Source organism: Penicillium psychrofluorescens, assembly GCF_964197705.1.
Source record: "Penicillium psychrofluorescens genome assembly, chromosome: 4".
In the NCBI taxonomy this organism is placed as follows: domain Eukaryota; kingdom Fungi; phylum Ascomycota; class Eurotiomycetes; order Eurotiales; family Aspergillaceae; genus Penicillium; species Penicillium psychrofluorescens.
In genome coordinates this window covers 668,823-686,987 of record NC_133442.1, presented here as the reverse complement: position 1 = coordinate 686,987, position 18,165 = coordinate 668,823, and the positions used below count along the sequence as shown (strand labels likewise).

Sequence of the window (18,165 nt, the reverse complement as noted above, 5' to 3'; positions counted from 1 at the left end):
ACCACCCACCACCACGGAATTGACGTGACTAGCGGAACCCCGATGGTCGGGGAGTGGTGAGCGATATGATCGGCGCGATGGGAACCGTGGTGTCAGGGATGAACGTGGGCTGTGGAGAGGCTAGGTGGTTGGTGTTTGGGGGGAGGTCGAGGGAGTTGCGGGGGGGCGAAATCAATCGAGTCGCCGGTAAGACACGAACGGAGGGGGGCGGAGGATCGTGGTCAGAGGTGTCAGAAGGGGGCGAGAGCGGCCGAGACCGAGAGTAGCTGAGAAGGAGGACAGAGGGAGTCGAGGCAGTTGGGCGTGAGCTAGTCAGTCAGTCCGAGCTGGGAGAGTGAGAAAGAAAGAAAGGCAGAGTCAGTGGTGGTTGGTGCGACCAGCGTCATGCTGGGGAGCACGAGGCTCACGGGGAAATAATACAGTATGTACGTATGTAATCACCCCGACGCGGTCAGAGCCCTGGGAGAACCCGGAGAAAGAACTACAGCGCCGGGACGGACCTCGTTTAACCCGGGAGCCACGGAAAGAATATTAAATTGTGATCGCGATTCCGATTGTTCGCTTTTAAGGTGGGCGCTAGTCGTGGCAGGAGACACTAGCTCTCTCCTCACTCGACTACCTGTCGTCCGCGAGGATTCGGGGGTTGCATGGTTATGATTCCTGTTACAGCAAGTGGTGACGCTTGGAGCCTGGTGGCCTCAGGCAGCCCGACAACGTGGGCGGGCCCGTTCTATAGGCGTGAAGGCTTGACTCGACCCGGAGTTACCGCACAAAGAAAGGTCATTGTTCAGCTGTTTCAGATGTCTGACTGCGATCTGGTGTGCCGAGCATACTTCCAACGGAAGAGAAGCGGTCAGCCAACGCCGGAGGGTGAGCCCGGTGGAAATCTCTTCCGGGGGGAGGTGCATGGATGCGATGAAACAACCACACAGATCAATGAAAAAGGCCGGGGAAGTCGAGGACTATTATTAGTACTTTTTGGGACATAGATTGCCAATTATCCTTTCGATCCCATTAACTGGTCTGCTAGTCCGTCCCCCAACAGTGAACCCAGTGTGTGCTGAGTCAGCCGCGCAGAAACCTGCTCGGTCGCGGACGTCACCGTCCTTGTTTTCTCTTCTTCGTTGCGCCTCATTTCTCCCCCCACATCACAACTCGAATTCCCCTTTTTCGCTTCCTTTCTCCCTTCCAGTCTCTCTTTAATCCTCCATCCAAAATGGCCGAATTCGTGCGTGCCCAGATCTTCGGCACCACGTTCGAGATCACCAGCCGGTGCGCAATGGCCCCCCCCACCTTCCATCTCGTCTATCCAGACAGAATCGCTGACCCCCGCTCTTCTAGGTATACGGACCTGCAACCGGTTGGAATGGGTGCATTTGGCCTGGTCTGGTAGGTCTCGCCACACGCGACCGTGTCGCATTTGCCACGGCGCAGGCTAACCGGAATGCGAACCTGATAGCTCGGCAAGAGACCAATTGACAGGGCAGCCGGTCGCCGTGAAGAAGATCATGAAGCCCTTTAGCACCCCGGTGCTCTCCAAGCGAACCTACCGCGAGCTGAAGCTGCTCAAGCATCTGCGACATGAGAACGTTCGTCTCCTCATCGCAGGGGGAAGTTAAGCGCCGAACCCGCTGACCATCCACACAGATCATCAGCCTCAGTGACATCTTCATCTCCCCACTAGAGGACCTGTACGACTCCCAGATCTTATGAGTCGCACGGAATCGCGGGCTAATGAATGACCACAGTTATTTCGTGACCGAGCTTCTGGGGACCGATCTCCACCGTCTCCTGACGTCTAGGCCGCTGGAGAAACAATTCATCCAGTACTTCCTCTACCAAATCTTGGTAAGTTGGAGTCACCGTGGCATCCTGGCCCACCCACTGACGGGTGGCAGCGTGGGTTGAAATACGTTCATTCGGCCGGTGTGGTCCACCGAGACCTGAAACCCAGCAACATCCTCATTAATGAAAACTGCGATCTCAAAATTTGCGATTTCGGCCTTGCCCGCATCCAGGACCCGCAGATGACCGGCTACGTCTCAACCCGGTACTATCGGGCTCCCGAGATCATGCTCACCTGGCAGAAATACGACGTAGAGGTGGACATCTGGAGTGCGGGCTGCATTTTCGCCGAAATGTTGGAAGGAAAGCCGCTGTTTCCCGGCAAGGATCACGTGAATCAGTTCTCGATCATCACGGAACTTCTGGGTACTCCTCCGGATGATGTGATTGGAACCATCTGCAGCGAAAACGTGAGCCACGCCAGTGCGCAGCCATTCTTCATGATGCTAATTTTGCGGGATCTAGACGCTCCGGTTTGTCAAGTCGTTACCAAAGCGTGAACGCCAGCCCCTCTCAATGAAGTTCAAGAACGCGGATTCCGAAGGTACGTAATGGGTGAAAATTCCCCGGTTGGCCGGAAACTGACATGTTGCAGCCGTGGACATGCTCGAGCGCATGCTGGTTTTCGACCCGAAGAAGCGCATCCGGGCCGAGGACGCACTGGCCCACGCCTACCTGGCACCATACCACGATCCGACAGACGAGCCGGTCGCCCTGGAGAAGTTCGACTGGTCGTTTAATGACGCGGATCTGCCCGTGGACACCTGGAAGATCATGATGTACTCGGAGATCCTTGACTTCCACAACATCGATCAAAACTCGGAGGCAGGCCAAATTCTAGTAGAGAGCGGCGTTCATGGCAACCATCAGAACTCCTTCGCATAGTCGCTCACGGCATTGGGCGAGTGCGTTTTTGGTCCGGGACATTTTTGGATCATATCTCTTTTTTTGGATTCTTGTTTGCAAATCTGGCGTGATAGCACCTGTGTTTGATTGGAAGCCATTTATTTTTGTCCATAGTCGGGCGTCGTCAAGAGCTGGTTGGCTGGAGATCGGAGAAATAATAAATTCACTCATCTTGATCTATTTCCCTTCCTACATACACCGCCCAGCCCCGATCAACCGTATCGGGCGTGTTTGCGTCGATCGAGCGTGAGAAATTGGGACACTCGTGGGGCACTAGATCCTCTCCTCACGACTACACCTACCCTTCCCTACCTTTGCCTCTTCCTCACATACTCCAAACCCCTCTACGTATCGATCCCGACCTGGTCTCGCCCCACGTCATTTCCCGCTCGACCTCGTGTCGCTCGTCGAGATGGGCGTCCAGCACGGACAGGACCCGATTGTCCTGGTGATCGACTTCCACCATGCTCGGTAGGCGTCTTTGCAGACACTTTGAACCCAAGAAAGTACTAACAGAACCTTTCCGGCGCGCAGGGGACCGGAAATCGAATTCACCGTCGGCGATGAGGGGACCGACCCCGCGACAGAGAACGACTGGTCTCTGCTGCCATTCATGGCCTTGTCTGATGGCGCACACCTGTAAGCAGACTGCCTTGCTGTCGGCTTTCTCCTCGAAGACTCAGCTCACAATGACTTTCAAGGTCGACCGAGGAATTCTCCTATTTCACCCTCTGCCAAAAGGAATCCCCCACATCCCCCGCCACGTCCCTGTTCGGTATCGCGTGCTCCCGCCAGATGGATTCCAGTCGCCTACTCAATCGCTCGCCGGAGGTGACGAGGTCAACAGTGCAGAAAGCTGTGGTGGTCGTGACGGACAGTCCCCAGAGCGTGGGGCAGTTGCGGGAGAAGCTCTCGGTGGTGACCTCGGCGTGGTTTGCACAACGGTATGGCCACTGTCTCTGTTCTTGTCAAGATGCAAGCTATGAGCTGGAATGCGTTGTATTGACTCGTGGGTAATAGGGATTTCTCGGATATTGAAATCTTGAAGGTAGGGCCCTGCGTGAACCCTGTTGTTGAAAGATAGCTTACTCAATTGGCACGTAGAAATTCCGAGAGGGTCTCCGAATGAGTTTGCTGAATGATGATGGCGCGAAAGATCAGACTTTGGGTAAGATGCCCCAATGGATTGATTACGCGCATTAAGCTGATCGACAACCCAGGTCTATCTCTCCGAGAGATGATTCATGAATTCAAACACCAGACCCTCGTTCTCTTCAAGGGACTATTGCTGCAGCCCAAGATGCTCTTCTTCGGCTCTCGCTGCGAGCGCCTGTGCATGATCCAGTTCTCGCTAATCTCTTTAATACCTGGCCTCATCCACAGCCTCCAGGACTGCGCAGACCCGGCATTCGACAACTATGCGCAGACTGTCGAGAAGCCAACATCGCTCAAGACAAGTGACCGAGCTTCTCGTAGGTTAATCGAATTGAGCCTGTGGATCGTATGCTAATTGTATCAGTGTTGGCCTATATGGGCCTGCCATTACAGATATTCGGAAAGGTATAGTCCATTCTCTCCATACGCCTGAAGGTCCGACGTCTAACTCTTTCTCTAGGGGAGCATGTTTGGACCATACACACCTCTTCAGCAGCTGGATCTGCTGGCGGATGACGGAACCAAGTCGTACGTGGTGGGTTCTACGAACTCGCTTCTTCTACAGCAAAAGGACCGATACAGCGACATCTTGATCAACGTAAGGCATTCTTTGGGTGTGTTTTCTGACGATGCTCATGTTTGTGGTTTTAGCTCGATGAGGACACCATCACGATTCCGTCAATTCCGCTTCGAACCGCTCTGGCTCTCTCTGTAGCTGACCGGCGCTGGATCGACCTTCTGACCCAAATCGTTAATGAAACCTGGGACGAGGCTCACCCGAATCAGCCCAAAACCCACGGATTCATGGGGTCTGAAGAGTTCATTCGACTTCAGTTTGAAGAGTACCTGTTGGCATTGCTCTCTTCCATGAAATATCACGAAGAGCTCTCATCCACATCAGGGGATTCTGCCAACCGAGGCCGAGCACAGCTACAAAACTTCAACATCGAAGGAGATCCTGCGCTCGACTTCAACCCGGACTTCCTGACCAAGTGGCAGAAAACTGCCAACTACGCCTTATTCTCGCGCCTCACCTCCGACGCGCTCTTATTCTCCATAACCGAGCCGAAACACCCCAGTGCGGGGGGGCTGACGGTGGACGACATCCAGCGCCGGTTATCCCAGCAAGTAGCCGATCTCCATCTGGATGAGCGGGTGCGCGAGGGCCGGGAGGCGCTCAACCGCCACCTTTCAACGGGACAGAAGAGAGTGAGCGCTGCGTTTAACAGTTTCTGGTCGGATATCGAATCTATGCGCGAAGCCCAGAAGAAACGGAACGAGGAAAAATCCTCACCATCGCAGCACTCTTCCACTGATAAAGGCGGCCCAGGGTCCCCACCATCCGACTCCAACACCGACGCCTCTGCGGGATGGTTCGCTGGTCGGCGAACAGGCTCCATTGACGTCTCCCAGGCTCAAGCCTCCGTAAACGCAGCCGGCCAAAAAGCGGGCTCATATTTCAGTTCCTGGGGTTCCTGGGCCAGCGAGAAACGCCGGGAATGGCAAGACAAACGCAGCGCCTCGCCTAGTGGTGGTGGTGGCGGTGGCATGACCACATCCCCTTCCGCACCGACCTTGGCCGTGGTGACCGAGGCCGTCGAGACAGACCGCGGCCGCCGGCGCTCCATGCACCGACAAAGCGAAGACTCCAACGGGTTGAACCGCAGTCTCAGTCGTCGCAAGCGATGGAGCAATATGCTCCTCCGTCGTGACAGCGGCGAGTTCGCGGCGCAGAAACCTGATGAGAGTCTCGGGTCGGATCTGTCGGGTCTTGATCAGCCGTATCCGAAATCGCCTCTTTCGAGGGGCTTCCCGGCTTATGAGACTGAGAGTGAAGAGAGAACGAAAGAGGATGAGAAACCAGAATCAGAGCCTGCGGACGAGGATGGCTTCTCGGCTGTCCCTCTCTCTTCCAATGAAGGCCTCGGAGTGGACTTGAAGAAAGATGAGGGTGTAACTCAGGACGAGCCGGGCACACTACACATCGCTGAGTCTACTCCTGAGACTTTCAAGGAGAACGAATCTCCTCATCCCAAGTGATCGTTGTTTTTGCCCACTGTGGAGTACATTCATTTCACTTGGTTATCTGCACATATTCGGAACACGTAGACATCGCATTGCATTATATCTCTGTTGCACAGCTTACCTTTTTTGCTTTTACTTGGTTGTAAATTCTTGTCTTCCTTCTTGTCTATAATAATATGCTATATTTGTCTTCTGATTTCCCTTCCTGTCAACACTAGCCTGTGAATGGATATCCCTAGGACTGCTCTATTGATAGCACACAATTCAGGTGTTTTTTATCTCCTATAACTGGATTCGAGAAGTAGAACTAGAATTATTGATTGATAATTCTGTTAAAGCCTTGTCCATGTCACACGATTCTACCCTGGGCCAAATACATTATGTTGGAGGCTTTACACCCCACTCCAGAGGTATATCACTGCACGGCTGGAATATTGGTTGTCCATGTCGTCAAATAGACCTCGTCCAGGGTAGGCCGGGAACTCGACAATGCTACTTTCGTATTTGGGTTGCGGAACATGCAAGGAATTAGTCTAGTCTAACCTCAACCGTGATGGTTGTCATATATTAAACTAACTAGATAGCTAGGCCGACAAATTTTTCTGAGTCCCCTTGCCTTCTCCCAAGTTGCTATCCGTTGACCGACGGTTGAATACCGATCAAAGGGTTGCAGGCCATGATCGTTTGCGGTGGCCCTTGACAAGCGGTGAGCTGATCAAAGATATCACTTCCCGGGGTACCCTCCAAGCAGCGACGTCCACGAAACCGTTATGGCCTCTGGGCTAACAAGAGCACTTAGTTATGACTTGCGAGGGCCGCCTTGATGTTGGCGACGCAGGTGGCTTGGGAAGAATCCTCGATCATGGCAGCAAAGGGTCCGGGAGTTTCCCACTGTAGATCAACATGTCAGAAACATCAGCCTCGATCAGGATGGAGAGGGGGGAAGGAGCATGGAGGGATAATCTCACGTTCATGTAAGCAATTTCCATCTGGTTGATGTAGGTGATGATGCCGTTGTCGCCGCACACGTCGGTATAGTCGGACCAGTCGTAGTTCGCGTCGCCTGCATTGTTGCATCCCTCTCCTCCAAAGGTGTTTCCTCCAGCCACTTGAATAGTGTAGTCGACCCAGGTCTGGCGGTCGTCCGAGGGGAACGTGCCACCATCATAACCAGTCAGGCCACCATCAAAGATGCAATCGTCGTGAAGCGTCACGGTGCGGCTACCATTATAGATGGCGCTGTGGTCGCTAGGGTACCGCATGGCAACCTTGAGACCGCTTCCCAAAAGGGTGTCTACAACCTGCTTTTTGATAGCTAGATCGGCTGTAGTATCGGCTGTGCCCTGGTTCTGGCAGTACTGTCCGTCCTATACGGGGGTCTGTCAGATACTAGCTTCAAGGGTATCGTTTGTATGGTAAGGGATTCATACATGCCACTCTCCCCACTGTCCGAGGAAGCCAGCTTGAATCACTGGGATGTTGATGGTTGACGAAGCGTCTTCAAAGACCTGCGCAAACTGCGTGACCTCGGGAAACAAAACACTCGTGTCTGGCTCCGTGGTGATGTCCTGGGTGCCCGGTGTCTGGTAGCAGACACGAGGAATGACGGAGACTCCCTGGCTGCCGTAGTTCTGGGCGAGGGTGTTGAAATCGTCGATGATGGCAGTGTGGTCCTGCCCTGCGTAGATTTGGATATACAAGAACAGGAGGTCAGAATAGGGGGGGAGTAATCGGTTGTGGCGGTATTGTTTGCGCCTTCGAAGATGATTGTATAGGTCGAGAAGCCGATGGCGAGAGCGTTCTGCGCAGCCGCGGCGAGGAGAAGGAGCCGAGTGAAACCCATTGTGGCAGAGATTGTAGTAGACCAAGAGAAGGCGACTTTGCTATCGAGTGAAGAAGCTGTCGATAATTCCTATCTGAGATTGGGTTTGCTGACGACGTAGAGATAGACTTTTCGTTCACGACCAACAGACGCCGGGATGCGACTCCAAGTCTTCAATTGCAATTGCCAGCCACGTGGGGACCCCTCGCAAATGAGCCATTTTCTGGGAAAGGATGAAAGGATGAAACAATCCAACGCCGACCAAATCCCCGGGGGCCGTGTGGCGTTCCCAGGATTCGTGAGCGGCATTCGCAAGCGGCATCGGTGGCATTCGACCTCGACTTACTGTCTAGTAAACGTCCCATTGGACATCGAGAGAGGCAAGTTCCGGCCACGGGGCGCGGAGATACATTTTTCTTGCGTGGCTGATGGTGAACGAGGGACTTCCTACTGGGCTGTCCTGGCCTAGATGCAAAAGGATTTCTCCGAGCATTCTCCCGTGCTACTGCAATCCTGTCCAAGTTTCGATCGCAATGCCGACTTTGGCTCAAGCTGCGTATACTGCATCAAGAGGTTGAGCGAATTGGCCGCCACTCTTGGGTCTCTCACAGCGTGTCCTTGCCTGCGGACCCCCCTGGATGGTTTATGCTTTAATTGCCCCTGGGGAAAGGCTAATGCGTGATCCATGATCCCCCGCCGTGTGCTGTTGTGCATGACCACCATTTTGTGGTCAGGGTTCAGAGGTCAGGAGGGGAGGGAGATACATTGACCACCTGTAAGACGAAACGAGTGTTATAAGGGCTCTGTACGAACGTTCCTGATCTCACACACCGCGGCACCATGGCACGCGTTGACGTTGCATTGGACGTGTATATGGCATCAGTATAAGTCGAAGCAAATAACATTGAGACTATCTAAAAAAGAAAAAAGGCCTTCTACATCCTGTATGTCTTCTCGTAACATTCTAGCATGAAATGATGCAAGGCGGGCTGAGCTCACAGCTTCTCCAGGAACACGACTCTGCTGTCAAAGTCTCCTTGGAAAGCGAATTGCATTCCGCCATTCATCAGCGTTGCGCCAGAATACTTATCCTTACCGTCGAGCAAGTACGTAGCATTAGCATCAAGTCCCTGCAGCTGCACAGTCGGCAGGCAGTGCGCGGGAGTGCCAACAGTCTGGAACGCAAACAGGACCGCCTGGCTGCCGTCCTGGCAGACGTACATGGCCGCCGGGTGTTGCGACTGCCATGGCAGACTGAGCTTCCACAGGGATCCGTTGATCACGATCGGGTTGATCTTTTTCGCCAGCTGGAGAAGCTCGGGCAGCTCCTTCCGTTCTTCGTCCGGGATCTTGCTTGGCTCGAGCTCGAGGCCGAACGAGCCACCCATCATGGCGACGTGAGCGCGGAAGGTGACGGACGTCATACGGTGGGTGACCTCGTTGGGCACACGGGAGACGTGGCATCCCATGGACGACGCCGGGTACACGGTGGTAATGCCGAACTGGATGGACAGACGGTCCACCGCGTCAGTATTATCTGATGCCCAGGACTGCGGGAAGTATTGCAGGATGCCTGCGTCGAACCGGCCGCCTCCCGAGGCGCAGCCCTCCCAGAGCACGTCTGGGAAGCGAGCAGTCAGAGTGTCCAGAACGCGATACAGACCAAGCATGTAGGCGTGGTAGGTCGATGGCGAAGCAACCTCGTGCATGCCGCGGTTGTTATCCCACTTCACGTAGGAAATGGGAGCGCTAGAGACCACCTTGGAGATGCTGGCGATGATGTAGTCCTGGACCTCGGGCAGCGCCAGGTTCAAGATAAGCTGGTACCGGATTTCCGTCCTAGGATACTCGCCCGCGTGAAGGACCCAGTCTGGATGCTGCTCGTACAGCTCCGACTTGGGGCTCACCATCTCGGGCTCGACCCAGATGCCGAATTTCAGCCTGTCCTGCGTCCCGGCCACTTCGAACTGCGTCAGCTCTTCGATGGGCGGTGCAAGACCTTTGGGGAAGCGGTCGGGGTTCGGTTCCCAGTCTCCAAGACCGGCGTGGTCATCGACGCGTGGATGTTTGACGCCGAACCAGCCATCATCCATGACGAAGATGCTGAGGCCCAGAGCGGCTGTTTCCCTCGCCATGTCAATGATATTCTGCTGATCAAAGTCGAACTTCACTCCTTCCCAGTCGTTCAGAAGAGGAGGGCGAGGCTGGTCAACAAAGGAGCTCCGAATCAAGTGTTGGCGGAACACGTCGTGGAATTTGCGCGACATGGCGCCAACGCCACCGTCTCTGGCAAAGACGGAGACGCATTCCGGGGATGTGAGATGCTCCCCTGGCTTCAGCGGCCAAGAGAGCTGGTGGCCGTTGAGACCCATCAAGGCGCGCACGGAACCGTGCGGGTTCTTCTCGACCTCGGCCGTGAAGGAGCCCGAGTAGATCAGGGAGAACCCCCACACATCGCCCCGATTCTCCGTGGCATCGGATGAGAGCAAGGCCATGAAGGGATTGTTGGTGTGAGACGAGTATCCGGCTGCGCTTTCAAAGCTGGTGTGGCTGGCGTTAGCGTAGGAACTTGATCGGGGAGAGGTTCAAAGGCGAGATGAAGCTGCGCGCGCTCTGCTCACTTACCCCTGGGACCCGTAGCCTACGTGGCGACGATGCTGCGTGCATTCGCGACCCCAATCCCCACGCAGGCCGAGCAGGTCATAATCGGCAAAAGGCAAGTCGACGCTGAAACTAGCGAGCTTCTCCACCACAATCTCCTCGGATCCCTTGTTGGTGACCTTGACGCTGCGGGCAATGGCATCGTGCTGGGGAAAGACTGCGTAGCAGAGATCGACCGCCACAGAGCTGTAAGAGTCGAGCAGGTGAATGATGAGGGTCTGCGCCTGACCGGCTTGGCCAATCGTGGAGGGGAGCCCATCCAGCGCTGGCTTGCCCTCCAAGATGGTGTGCGACTGGTACTGGAATTTACTGACGGTGTGACCGGCTGCGTGGCGGATGCGGATGGCCGGCGAGCGGACGTCGCCTCGGCCAAGGTCGGGAAACTCTCGCCTGATGGGATACATCTTGGACCAGCCACCGTGACTGTAGGGCTCTTGGTGACAGGCTATTGGTGCTTCTGAGACGCGTCCGCCATAATGGTCTGACACCAGTTCGGTGGTGGCATCGTCGACATGGAAGCGATAGGACATGCCCCTGCCATTGATGGAGAATGTTGTGCCTTGGACCACGATGGCTGCCAGATCCGTGAACGTCAGCCAAACTCAGGGACCGTCACGCGTAAAAACAGACCGAACACACACCGTCTTGCGCCAAGTGGCCATTGACACCATCTGCGCGTGAGCCCATAGTATCGGTCTGTTGAGCAAGGAGCAGACCACCTCTTGGGGAAACAAGATGAGCAGCAATCGACAGAGTTTCGATTCTTCACAAAGAGGGGATTGAAACAAGACTCTGCCCGAATGACACGACGGCAACCATTGATGCTTCCCAAGAAAGGCACCCTTTGAATGAGGAGGCGAAGTTATGTACACTGCTCGGCTAAAGCCTCCAACATTTCCCCGCGATCCATGGCCGGAAGAAGTGTGGAGCTCTGGTCTGGCTGTGCACAAGATACGAACTAAATGAAGTTCAACTCCGAATAAATCTCCAGCGCCACAGAAATTCCCCGCTACGGAGGTTTATAGCGGCCGCTATGACAAAATCACGTAATAGATAAATATAACAATTGAAGGACCGAACCAGCGGAGTAAGACTAGTACAAAATAGGAAATATAGATGTTGGTGTATCGTGATAAGGCCTATCCTAATATAGTATAGTGCTAGGTGGGTCTACTAGCGCTGATTTATTCCATTGCTCGGCAATTGTAGGTATGAAAGTGGGGGGGATGACTTGCCTTCGAGAAAGGAAATAAAAGTTTCCAATTAGATTCTACCATTTAATCAATTGACTGTAAATGTTGATCGTACGTCTCTAAAAAAAATTTAGGACCACTGTCTGATAGTGCACGATCCTACCGTATATAGTGGACCTAGGCATAGCGAAGCTAGATATACAACTTAGTAGAGCAGAGATGAAAGCAGTAAAATTAATGTATGTAATTTTGTCATAGTGGCCGCTATAAACTGCCGTACCCCGCGATCAATGGCTGGAAGAAGTGTGATCCGGGGTAAGCGAAGTTCAACTCCGAATAAATCTCCAGCTCCACATGGGTTCCCCGCGATCAATGGCCGTAAGAAGTGTGGAGCTCTGGAGTCTGGGTGTGCACAAGATCCGGGGTAAACGTTCAACTCCGAATAAATCCCCGGTCCCACATGACCATCTCCATTTTGAAAGCTGCAAAGATTGACCTGATGGGTGACAGGGCATCTGAGATTTTGCTCAAAAGGATCGTCAAGGCGCATCATCTGCCTCCGGCAGCATTCCTGATCCAGGCAGTCCACCTTTTCACAGGCCGTCCTTGAAGAGGCACGTCAAACAAATACTATTCATCCTTTCATTTGTCTCTTCTGGCATTGGGCCCGCTTTGTCGCCATGTCCACTATCGTGGAACCAAAGAACAACGGCATCAACGTCGACGATGACTTTGACGTCGCCGAGATGGAGAAGACCGATTCCGACCTGCTCGACATCAGAGCCAAGGACGCGCAAGAGGTCGAGCACTCCCTCACGGCCTTGGAAGCGGTCAAGGCCTATCCCATGGCTCTGTTCTGGAGTGTGACCGTGTCCATGTGTGTCATCATGGAAGGATACGACACCATCTTGTGAGTGCAGACGCGACCCCCCCCCCCCCCCCCCCGGGGCAAATCCGAGCGCATTTCCTCTATCATCCCCTGTCCGTCTCCATCGCTGACCCGAACAGGATCGGAAACTTCTTTGCATACCCAACCTTTGCCAAGAAATACGGCCAGTACATCGACTCGAACGGAAACTACCAGCTCACGGCGGCATGGCAAAGCGGCCTCAACGATTCCGGCGGCGTGGGTGCCTTCTTTGGCGTGCTACTCAACGGCTACCTGGTGGACAAGTTCGGGCAGAAGCGGGTCATCATCGGCGCACTAGTGACCATGTGCGCCATGGTCCTCGTCACCTTCTTCGCCCCTAACGTGGGTGTCCTCCTGGCGGGTGAGGTCCTCTGCGGCTTGCCCTGGGGCGTGTTTGCGTCTTCCGCTCCGGCCTATGCCTCCGAGGTGCTGCCCCTGCAGCTTAGGGTATTCATGACTAGCTACACCAACATGTGCTTTATCATCGGACAGCTTATCGCCGCGGGCGTGCTCGCCGGTCTAGAGGGGCGCACGGATCAGTGGTCCTACCGGATCCCCTTTGCGCTACAGTGGTTGTGGCCGGCCTTCCTTATCCCTCTCATGTTCTTTGCGCCAGAGTCGCCCTGGTATCTCGTCCGCAAGGGCCGTTTCGCCGAAGCCGAGCTCTCCTTGACCCGGCTACAGCGCAAGACTGCCAACATTAACGTCAAGGACACCCTAGCGACCATCATCCACACCGACAACCTAGAGCGCGAGCTGACCGCCGGCACTAGCTACTGGGACTGCTTCCGCGGCCCCGAGGCCTGGCGTACCGAGATTGCCTGCGTGGCCTTCGTTGGCCAGGTCACGAGCGGCATGGGCTTCGCATACAACTCGACCTACTTCTTCCAGCAGGTGGGACTCACAACGCGACAGACCTACCTGCTCAACACGGGATGTACTGCCATGGCGCTCACGGGCACCTTGGTTAGCTGGTTCGCCGTGCTGCCGTACTTTGGCCGGCGACAAATCTACCTCGTCGGCATGTCTACGTTGACTATCATCCTCTTCATCATCGGCATTCTCAACGTGTGGACTACCAAGGAGCACGTCGCCATGGCCCAGGCCGTCTTATGCCTGATTTGGACCTTTTTCTTCCAGATGAGTATCGGCCAACTCGGTTGGGCCCTACCCGCGGAGGTTGGCAGTACCCGCCTGCGCCAGAAGACGGTCTGCCTGGCCCGCAACGCCTACTACGTCGCCAACGTCATCCAGGGCGTCCTGCAGCCGTACCTCATGAACCCCGCCGACTGGAACGTCAAGGGCTATGCCGGTTTCGTCTGGGGCGCCACCGCCTTCGTGACGCTGGTATGGGCCTTTTTCCGCCTCCCCGAGACCAAGGGCCGCACCTTTGAGGAGCTGGATTGGCTGTTTGCGCAGAAGACGCCGACGCGCAAGTTCCGCACCACCGAGGTCAACATCTTTGATCGTGAGGGCCGCGAGACGCTACAGGCCGTCGCTGTAGCGCGCAAATAGCCTGCTGGAAAAGAAGTGGGCGCTGGTGGAGGCAGAGCTCGACTTGGAGATGGACCAGTGCTGCTTATGCACACTAGTCCCTGGACTTGTACGAAACAGAAGTGAGATGGCACATCGCCCCCGTTTCGACCGCACTGTTACTAGAAGTCTTCTACTCGGTCATCATGGTGGCGCCATCTAGCGTTTGGCAGTCTAGGCATCGAGTGCACATCAAGGTCACAGAGAGAAGAAAGAAGCGGGAGGTTCCGTGGTTGCTGTCATTTAACGGGCCATGAGCTAAAACCAATATGATCTGAAGAGCTAGACCAGGACGCTAGAGGGCGCTGTCCCCTTCACCGTCCCGGAAGTACAATTAGCGTGGTTTCAATTAGTGTATTTTTCTTACCAGTTAGACGCAATACTAAAATATATATGGGCTCTCATTAGCCCTCATTAGCTAGAAGGGTTCTACTTCTTTGCTTAGTTATCAACACGTAGTAATTTGAACTACGCGTGGTCAATTATTTCCCATTTGCAACTGACCAGGCCTTACACTTATTACATAAAAAACACTTTTATAGCATAGTGCTAACCGCGCGGCTTTGTTACCGCAAATATTATATCACCAGCAGTTAACGGGGTAATTTGTAAGGTTGCCTTTTTTTCCTTGATAAGAAAGAGATATCGCCTTGGCTTTTAGACATCTTGTATTATTCGGTTGTATAGATCTTTCAGATCAACTAGTATCCAACTGAACACATAGGCGCCTATGTTCCCGCGAGAAACATGGTGTATACCCCTCCTTCGATCCAGTTGAAGTTGTCTACTGCAGCCTTTCCATCATGCTCCGTTGGCAAGCATTGTGGCTCCTCCGTATCTCCCTCCCCCAATATCGGAGAATTGTCGTGCCAAAAAAGTTCATTCATTGGCTCATCGGTTTCCACTTCCGTGACCAGTTCCTGTGTGTTGTCGTCGTACGAGAGCAACGACAGGCTCCCGTGAGAGGGGAGTGTGTCTAGCCCAAGGACAAATTGTGCGTGGCTCAGTAAACTCGGAAGATACCGCGACTGACGGCCCCTCATGCATCCGAGCGTCCGCACAATAGCGTACAAGAGGTCCAGCGTACCTAGCGTAATGTTGGCGATATGTGCACTGGTAAAGCTCGAGACGTCGACTAAGCTAATCCCAATGTCATACAGCTTTTGTTCCTATCATCTATTAGGTCACGAGAGCTTCAACATGTCTTGAAAAAGGCTCGCTTACTATCGAAAGACCATGGCAGTCTTTGGATCTGTTGCTTACACAGGCTAAAGCCCCCATGATTGATTTGCCTGCATCAAATGGCAGCGTGGGAGTAACTACATTCGTCTTCGAGTCGCATATCTTGGGCTGCATCCCGAATACAAGACGCCACATGGATACTCGGAGCCATTGCTTCGTGATGAGCGTATCGAAATACTGGCTTTCCATGACGGCGTTGCCTGGCTCAACCGAACATATATAGGCATCGACCGAATGCTCGACGCCGCTTCTTTGGTCGCCGCTCCCGCCGGATCGATTCTTCCAGTCGTATAGGGATGTTGGGAGTGACTCAAACAGGCGAATGTGGTTGAGAAAGTCGTTCATTGTCGTCACGCAGTCTGAGTCTAGAACCTCCGGTTTCGGAACAACGCCGCCTCGCAATAAGAGGGGCATTCGCCGCTGCAAGGCAAATGTTCTGATTCAAGTAGTCAGTGGGACAATAAGCAAACGCAAGTCGTGCAGAGTATCACAAAGCCGCGTTGTTCACTTGGGGCTTTACCTTTCTGTTACGAAGAGTAGCCAGAATATTTTGCGACGCATGTTCAACTCCTTGGGAGACAAAGGCACGTCTGGGGGCTCCCGGTCGTAACCGAGAAGCATTGCCATGCATATGCTTTGACTCAGATACACCCAGGCATTGTCGTATTTTTCGATATTTGCGTATGACACGAACAGAAAGAAGGAAGTGAGAATGGCCTCTTGGCTCATGCCGTCTGCCAGAGTGAACTGGCTCCGCACTTGTTCTGCAGCAGCCAGGAAATCAACCCCGGACATGCCCCTGGTGCCAACCAAACACAGAGTTGCCTCATCTCCTTCAATGGGGTTTTCCTGGTCAAGTCGAAGCTGTATTCTGGTTATGGCGCAGAGAGCCAGCAGCAGCGCGTAGCGGGGCACAGGCAATGTTTGCAGGTTTGTGGCATCGGAGATGAGCTGCGCTCCATCAACGGCCGGCATGATTGGGAATATGTATGTCATGAAAATGTCGACATGAGCGGCGATAGTGGAGTTCATACAACGGTTCCGTGGCCCGACCAAATCCGCGCATGACGCTTCAGCGCATTGCGAGACATCTTGCGGTCCGGCCGCGATGTCCAAGTAAGAAGTGCTGCCAGTGGTATGCACCGAAGGCCTGCAGAGACCGTTTAGGTCGTGCAGAGCTACGCGTCCGGGTCCGCCAGTCGAGGCATTGTCGTAACCGCATGCGACATGTGGTCCTGGGCATGCAACATCATCTGCAAGGCCAAGCCGTATCAGCTTCAGTCGGCGGCCATTGCCCCCCCTGGGCCCTCTGCGCCGCACGCTGTATCGGTACTGGCATGTTATGGAATATCCGAGACAGCTGCTGCATGGACGTCCGCGATCGCATCGTATCTTGCGCAGGCGGCAGTTGTCGCACACCTGATGCGTGCCTGGATTCATGGTCTACGCCGCGACGCAACTGACTGCGCCTTAGGACTGCACCCAAGGAGACGTACTAAGTGTTGGTCCACAGAACTGGCAAGTGGGGGTGAAAGAAGAGGATGAATCTTAGTGAGGAGGCGGAATGCCACACTCAGCGAAACGCTCGATGGACCCAGTTCCGGTACGACCGACAGGCGCTCTCGGCTGACCGGATACTACGTAGTACTGCTTACTAGGGGGCTAGCACCCGAAGGAATATATGGCTGGCGTCAAAGCCGAGTCTAACTGCTCGCAGGCAGTCTAGAATCTTTAGATTCGTGCCGGAAAAGGGCACCATTTGCTCCTCCGCCAAGCACCTCCCCGCGCCCCGCCCCCTTGTACCAGTAGAACGGTTGTGCCAGTAGACCTGAGCAGGGCCCATGGTCCGGCCAAATTGGGTCGGCCCATTCGGCCCATTTTAGGGCAAAAATTAGCGTACATGTGACCTTCATAATTTATACACTTTAAGCGAGACCTTGACTGTATCGCCTCTGTCATAGGAACTAAAGGATTGCCCTCAGAAATCAGATGAAAGGAAGTATATTCAGATAGTATTGTGACGAGGCTGATCTAATCTGATGAGAAATAGACCATATAACAAAGAACTAACTTACTAGGCTCTTGGGCCTAAGGTTATCGGATAAAGGATGAGATGAATCATCAAACTCTCCACTCTCTATAAGGGATGCTAGATAGATATTCGATAACTGAGACATAAGTAGTATAGATAAGTGAATTTGAAGGATTTAGGGCAAGAGAGAGATAAGACGAATAGCAAAGGCTCTCTACTAAAAAACATTCTTTTTGAATTCTAGCCAAGATTAGCTTATAGGTACTAATATGACCTATCTAATAATCCTAAAAAGGAATAGACTAGAGGATATCCTTAGCTCTAATTAGCTAGATGAATAGGCTAGCCCATTTATCTTCCAAATTCGTGAACTAGGATCCCCCGCTTATTTCATCTAAACTACAGCTTTTTTTTTTCATACTCCAGCATCCACGTTAGGACGAATTTAACACTCTTTGCACTTCTAACCATGGAATCCAAGGACTCTTTTTAGTAAATTAGACCATTCTTTGTTATATACTATTATTAAAATACTAGAAAAGAAGCGAAGGTATGGGGAGTAGTGGCTCTTATAGAGGTTGCTTACGGCATTCCTTGTAGTTTGGCAAATAGATGCAAGTCCGAGGATCTTCCAGAGCCCTGGCCTACGGGAGACTACACACAATTGCCAGCTCCTGGAAGATCAAAGATGAGGTGGGGGCTTGGGACACGTTGACAGGGAAGGCGAGACATTTAAGGCGCAGCGACATCCAAGTGCCTATGGGCCTCCCACCCATTCTCCGCTGTGCCTCACCACCGACCCGTACACATCCAACCATCGTGCCCTCCGCGCGGAGCCCAG

The 18,165-nt window shown here is 53.6% G+C and overlaps 6 protein-coding genes across 6 annotated transcripts; 3 read left to right on the top strand and 3 right to left on the bottom strand.

Moving 5' to 3' along the window:
* Positions 1 to 1,216: 1,216 nt before the first annotated feature.
* Positions 1,217 to 2,730, top strand: PFLUO_LOCUS5982 (MAPK protein hog1; the record flags this gene model as incomplete). Its single annotated transcript, XM_073783482.1, has 8 exons — positions 1,217 to 1,272; positions 1,342 to 1,389; positions 1,460 to 1,589; positions 1,648 to 1,691; positions 1,749 to 1,848; positions 1,899 to 2,255; positions 2,311 to 2,389; positions 2,441 to 2,730. 8 exons carry the CDS (start codon positions 1,217 to 1,219, stop codon positions 2,728 to 2,730), a joined length of 1,104 nt encoding a protein of 367 aa, XP_073640033.1.
* Positions 2,731 to 3,163: 433 nt separating this feature from the next.
* On the top strand, positions 3,164 to 5,946 carry PFLUO_LOCUS5981 (uncharacterized protein; the record flags this gene model as incomplete). The annotated part of the gene is made up of 9 exons (XM_073783481.1): positions 3,164 to 3,222; positions 3,286 to 3,390; positions 3,453 to 3,695; positions 3,772 to 3,799; positions 3,856 to 3,919; positions 3,972 to 4,223; positions 4,271 to 4,311; positions 4,367 to 4,504; positions 4,558 to 5,946. The coding sequence occupies 9 exons, from the start codon at positions 3,164 to 3,166 to the stop codon at positions 5,944 to 5,946; spliced, it is 2,319 nt and encodes a 772-aa protein (XP_073640032.1).
* A 780-nt stretch (positions 5,947 to 6,726) lies between these two features.
* Positions 6,727 to 7,774, bottom strand: PFLUO_LOCUS5980 (uncharacterized protein; the record flags this gene model as incomplete). Its single annotated transcript, XM_073783480.1, has 4 exons — positions 6,727 to 6,822; positions 6,900 to 7,298; positions 7,362 to 7,609; positions 7,687 to 7,774. The coding sequence occupies 4 exons, from the start codon at positions 7,772 to 7,774 to the stop codon at positions 6,727 to 6,729; spliced, it is 831 nt and encodes a 276-aa protein (XP_073640031.1).
* Positions 7,775 to 8,748: 974 nt separating this feature from the next.
* Positions 8,749 to 11,101, bottom strand: PFLUO_LOCUS5979 (uncharacterized protein; the record flags this gene model as incomplete). Its single annotated transcript, XM_073783479.1, has 3 exons — positions 8,749 to 10,303; positions 10,379 to 10,988; positions 11,056 to 11,101. The coding sequence occupies 3 exons, from the start codon at positions 11,099 to 11,101 to the stop codon at positions 8,749 to 8,751; spliced, it is 2,211 nt and encodes a 736-aa protein (XP_073640030.1).
* Positions 11,102 to 12,287: 1,186 nt separating this feature from the next.
* On the top strand, positions 12,288 to 14,032 carry PFLUO_LOCUS5978 (uncharacterized protein; the record flags this gene model as incomplete). Its single annotated transcript, XM_073783478.1, has 2 exons — positions 12,288 to 12,517; positions 12,616 to 14,032. 2 exons carry the CDS (start codon positions 12,288 to 12,290, stop codon positions 14,030 to 14,032), a joined length of 1,647 nt encoding a protein of 548 aa, XP_073640029.1.
* A 1,776-nt stretch (positions 14,033 to 15,808) lies between these two features.
* On the bottom strand, positions 15,809 to 16,324 carry PFLUO_LOCUS5977 (uncharacterized protein; the record flags this gene model as incomplete). The annotated part of the gene is made up of 1 exon (XM_073783476.1): positions 15,809 to 16,324. The coding sequence occupies one exon, from the start codon at positions 16,322 to 16,324 to the stop codon at positions 15,809 to 15,811; it is 516 nt and encodes a 171-aa protein (XP_073640028.1).
* Between the last annotated feature and the right edge of the window lie 1,841 nt (positions 16,325 to 18,165).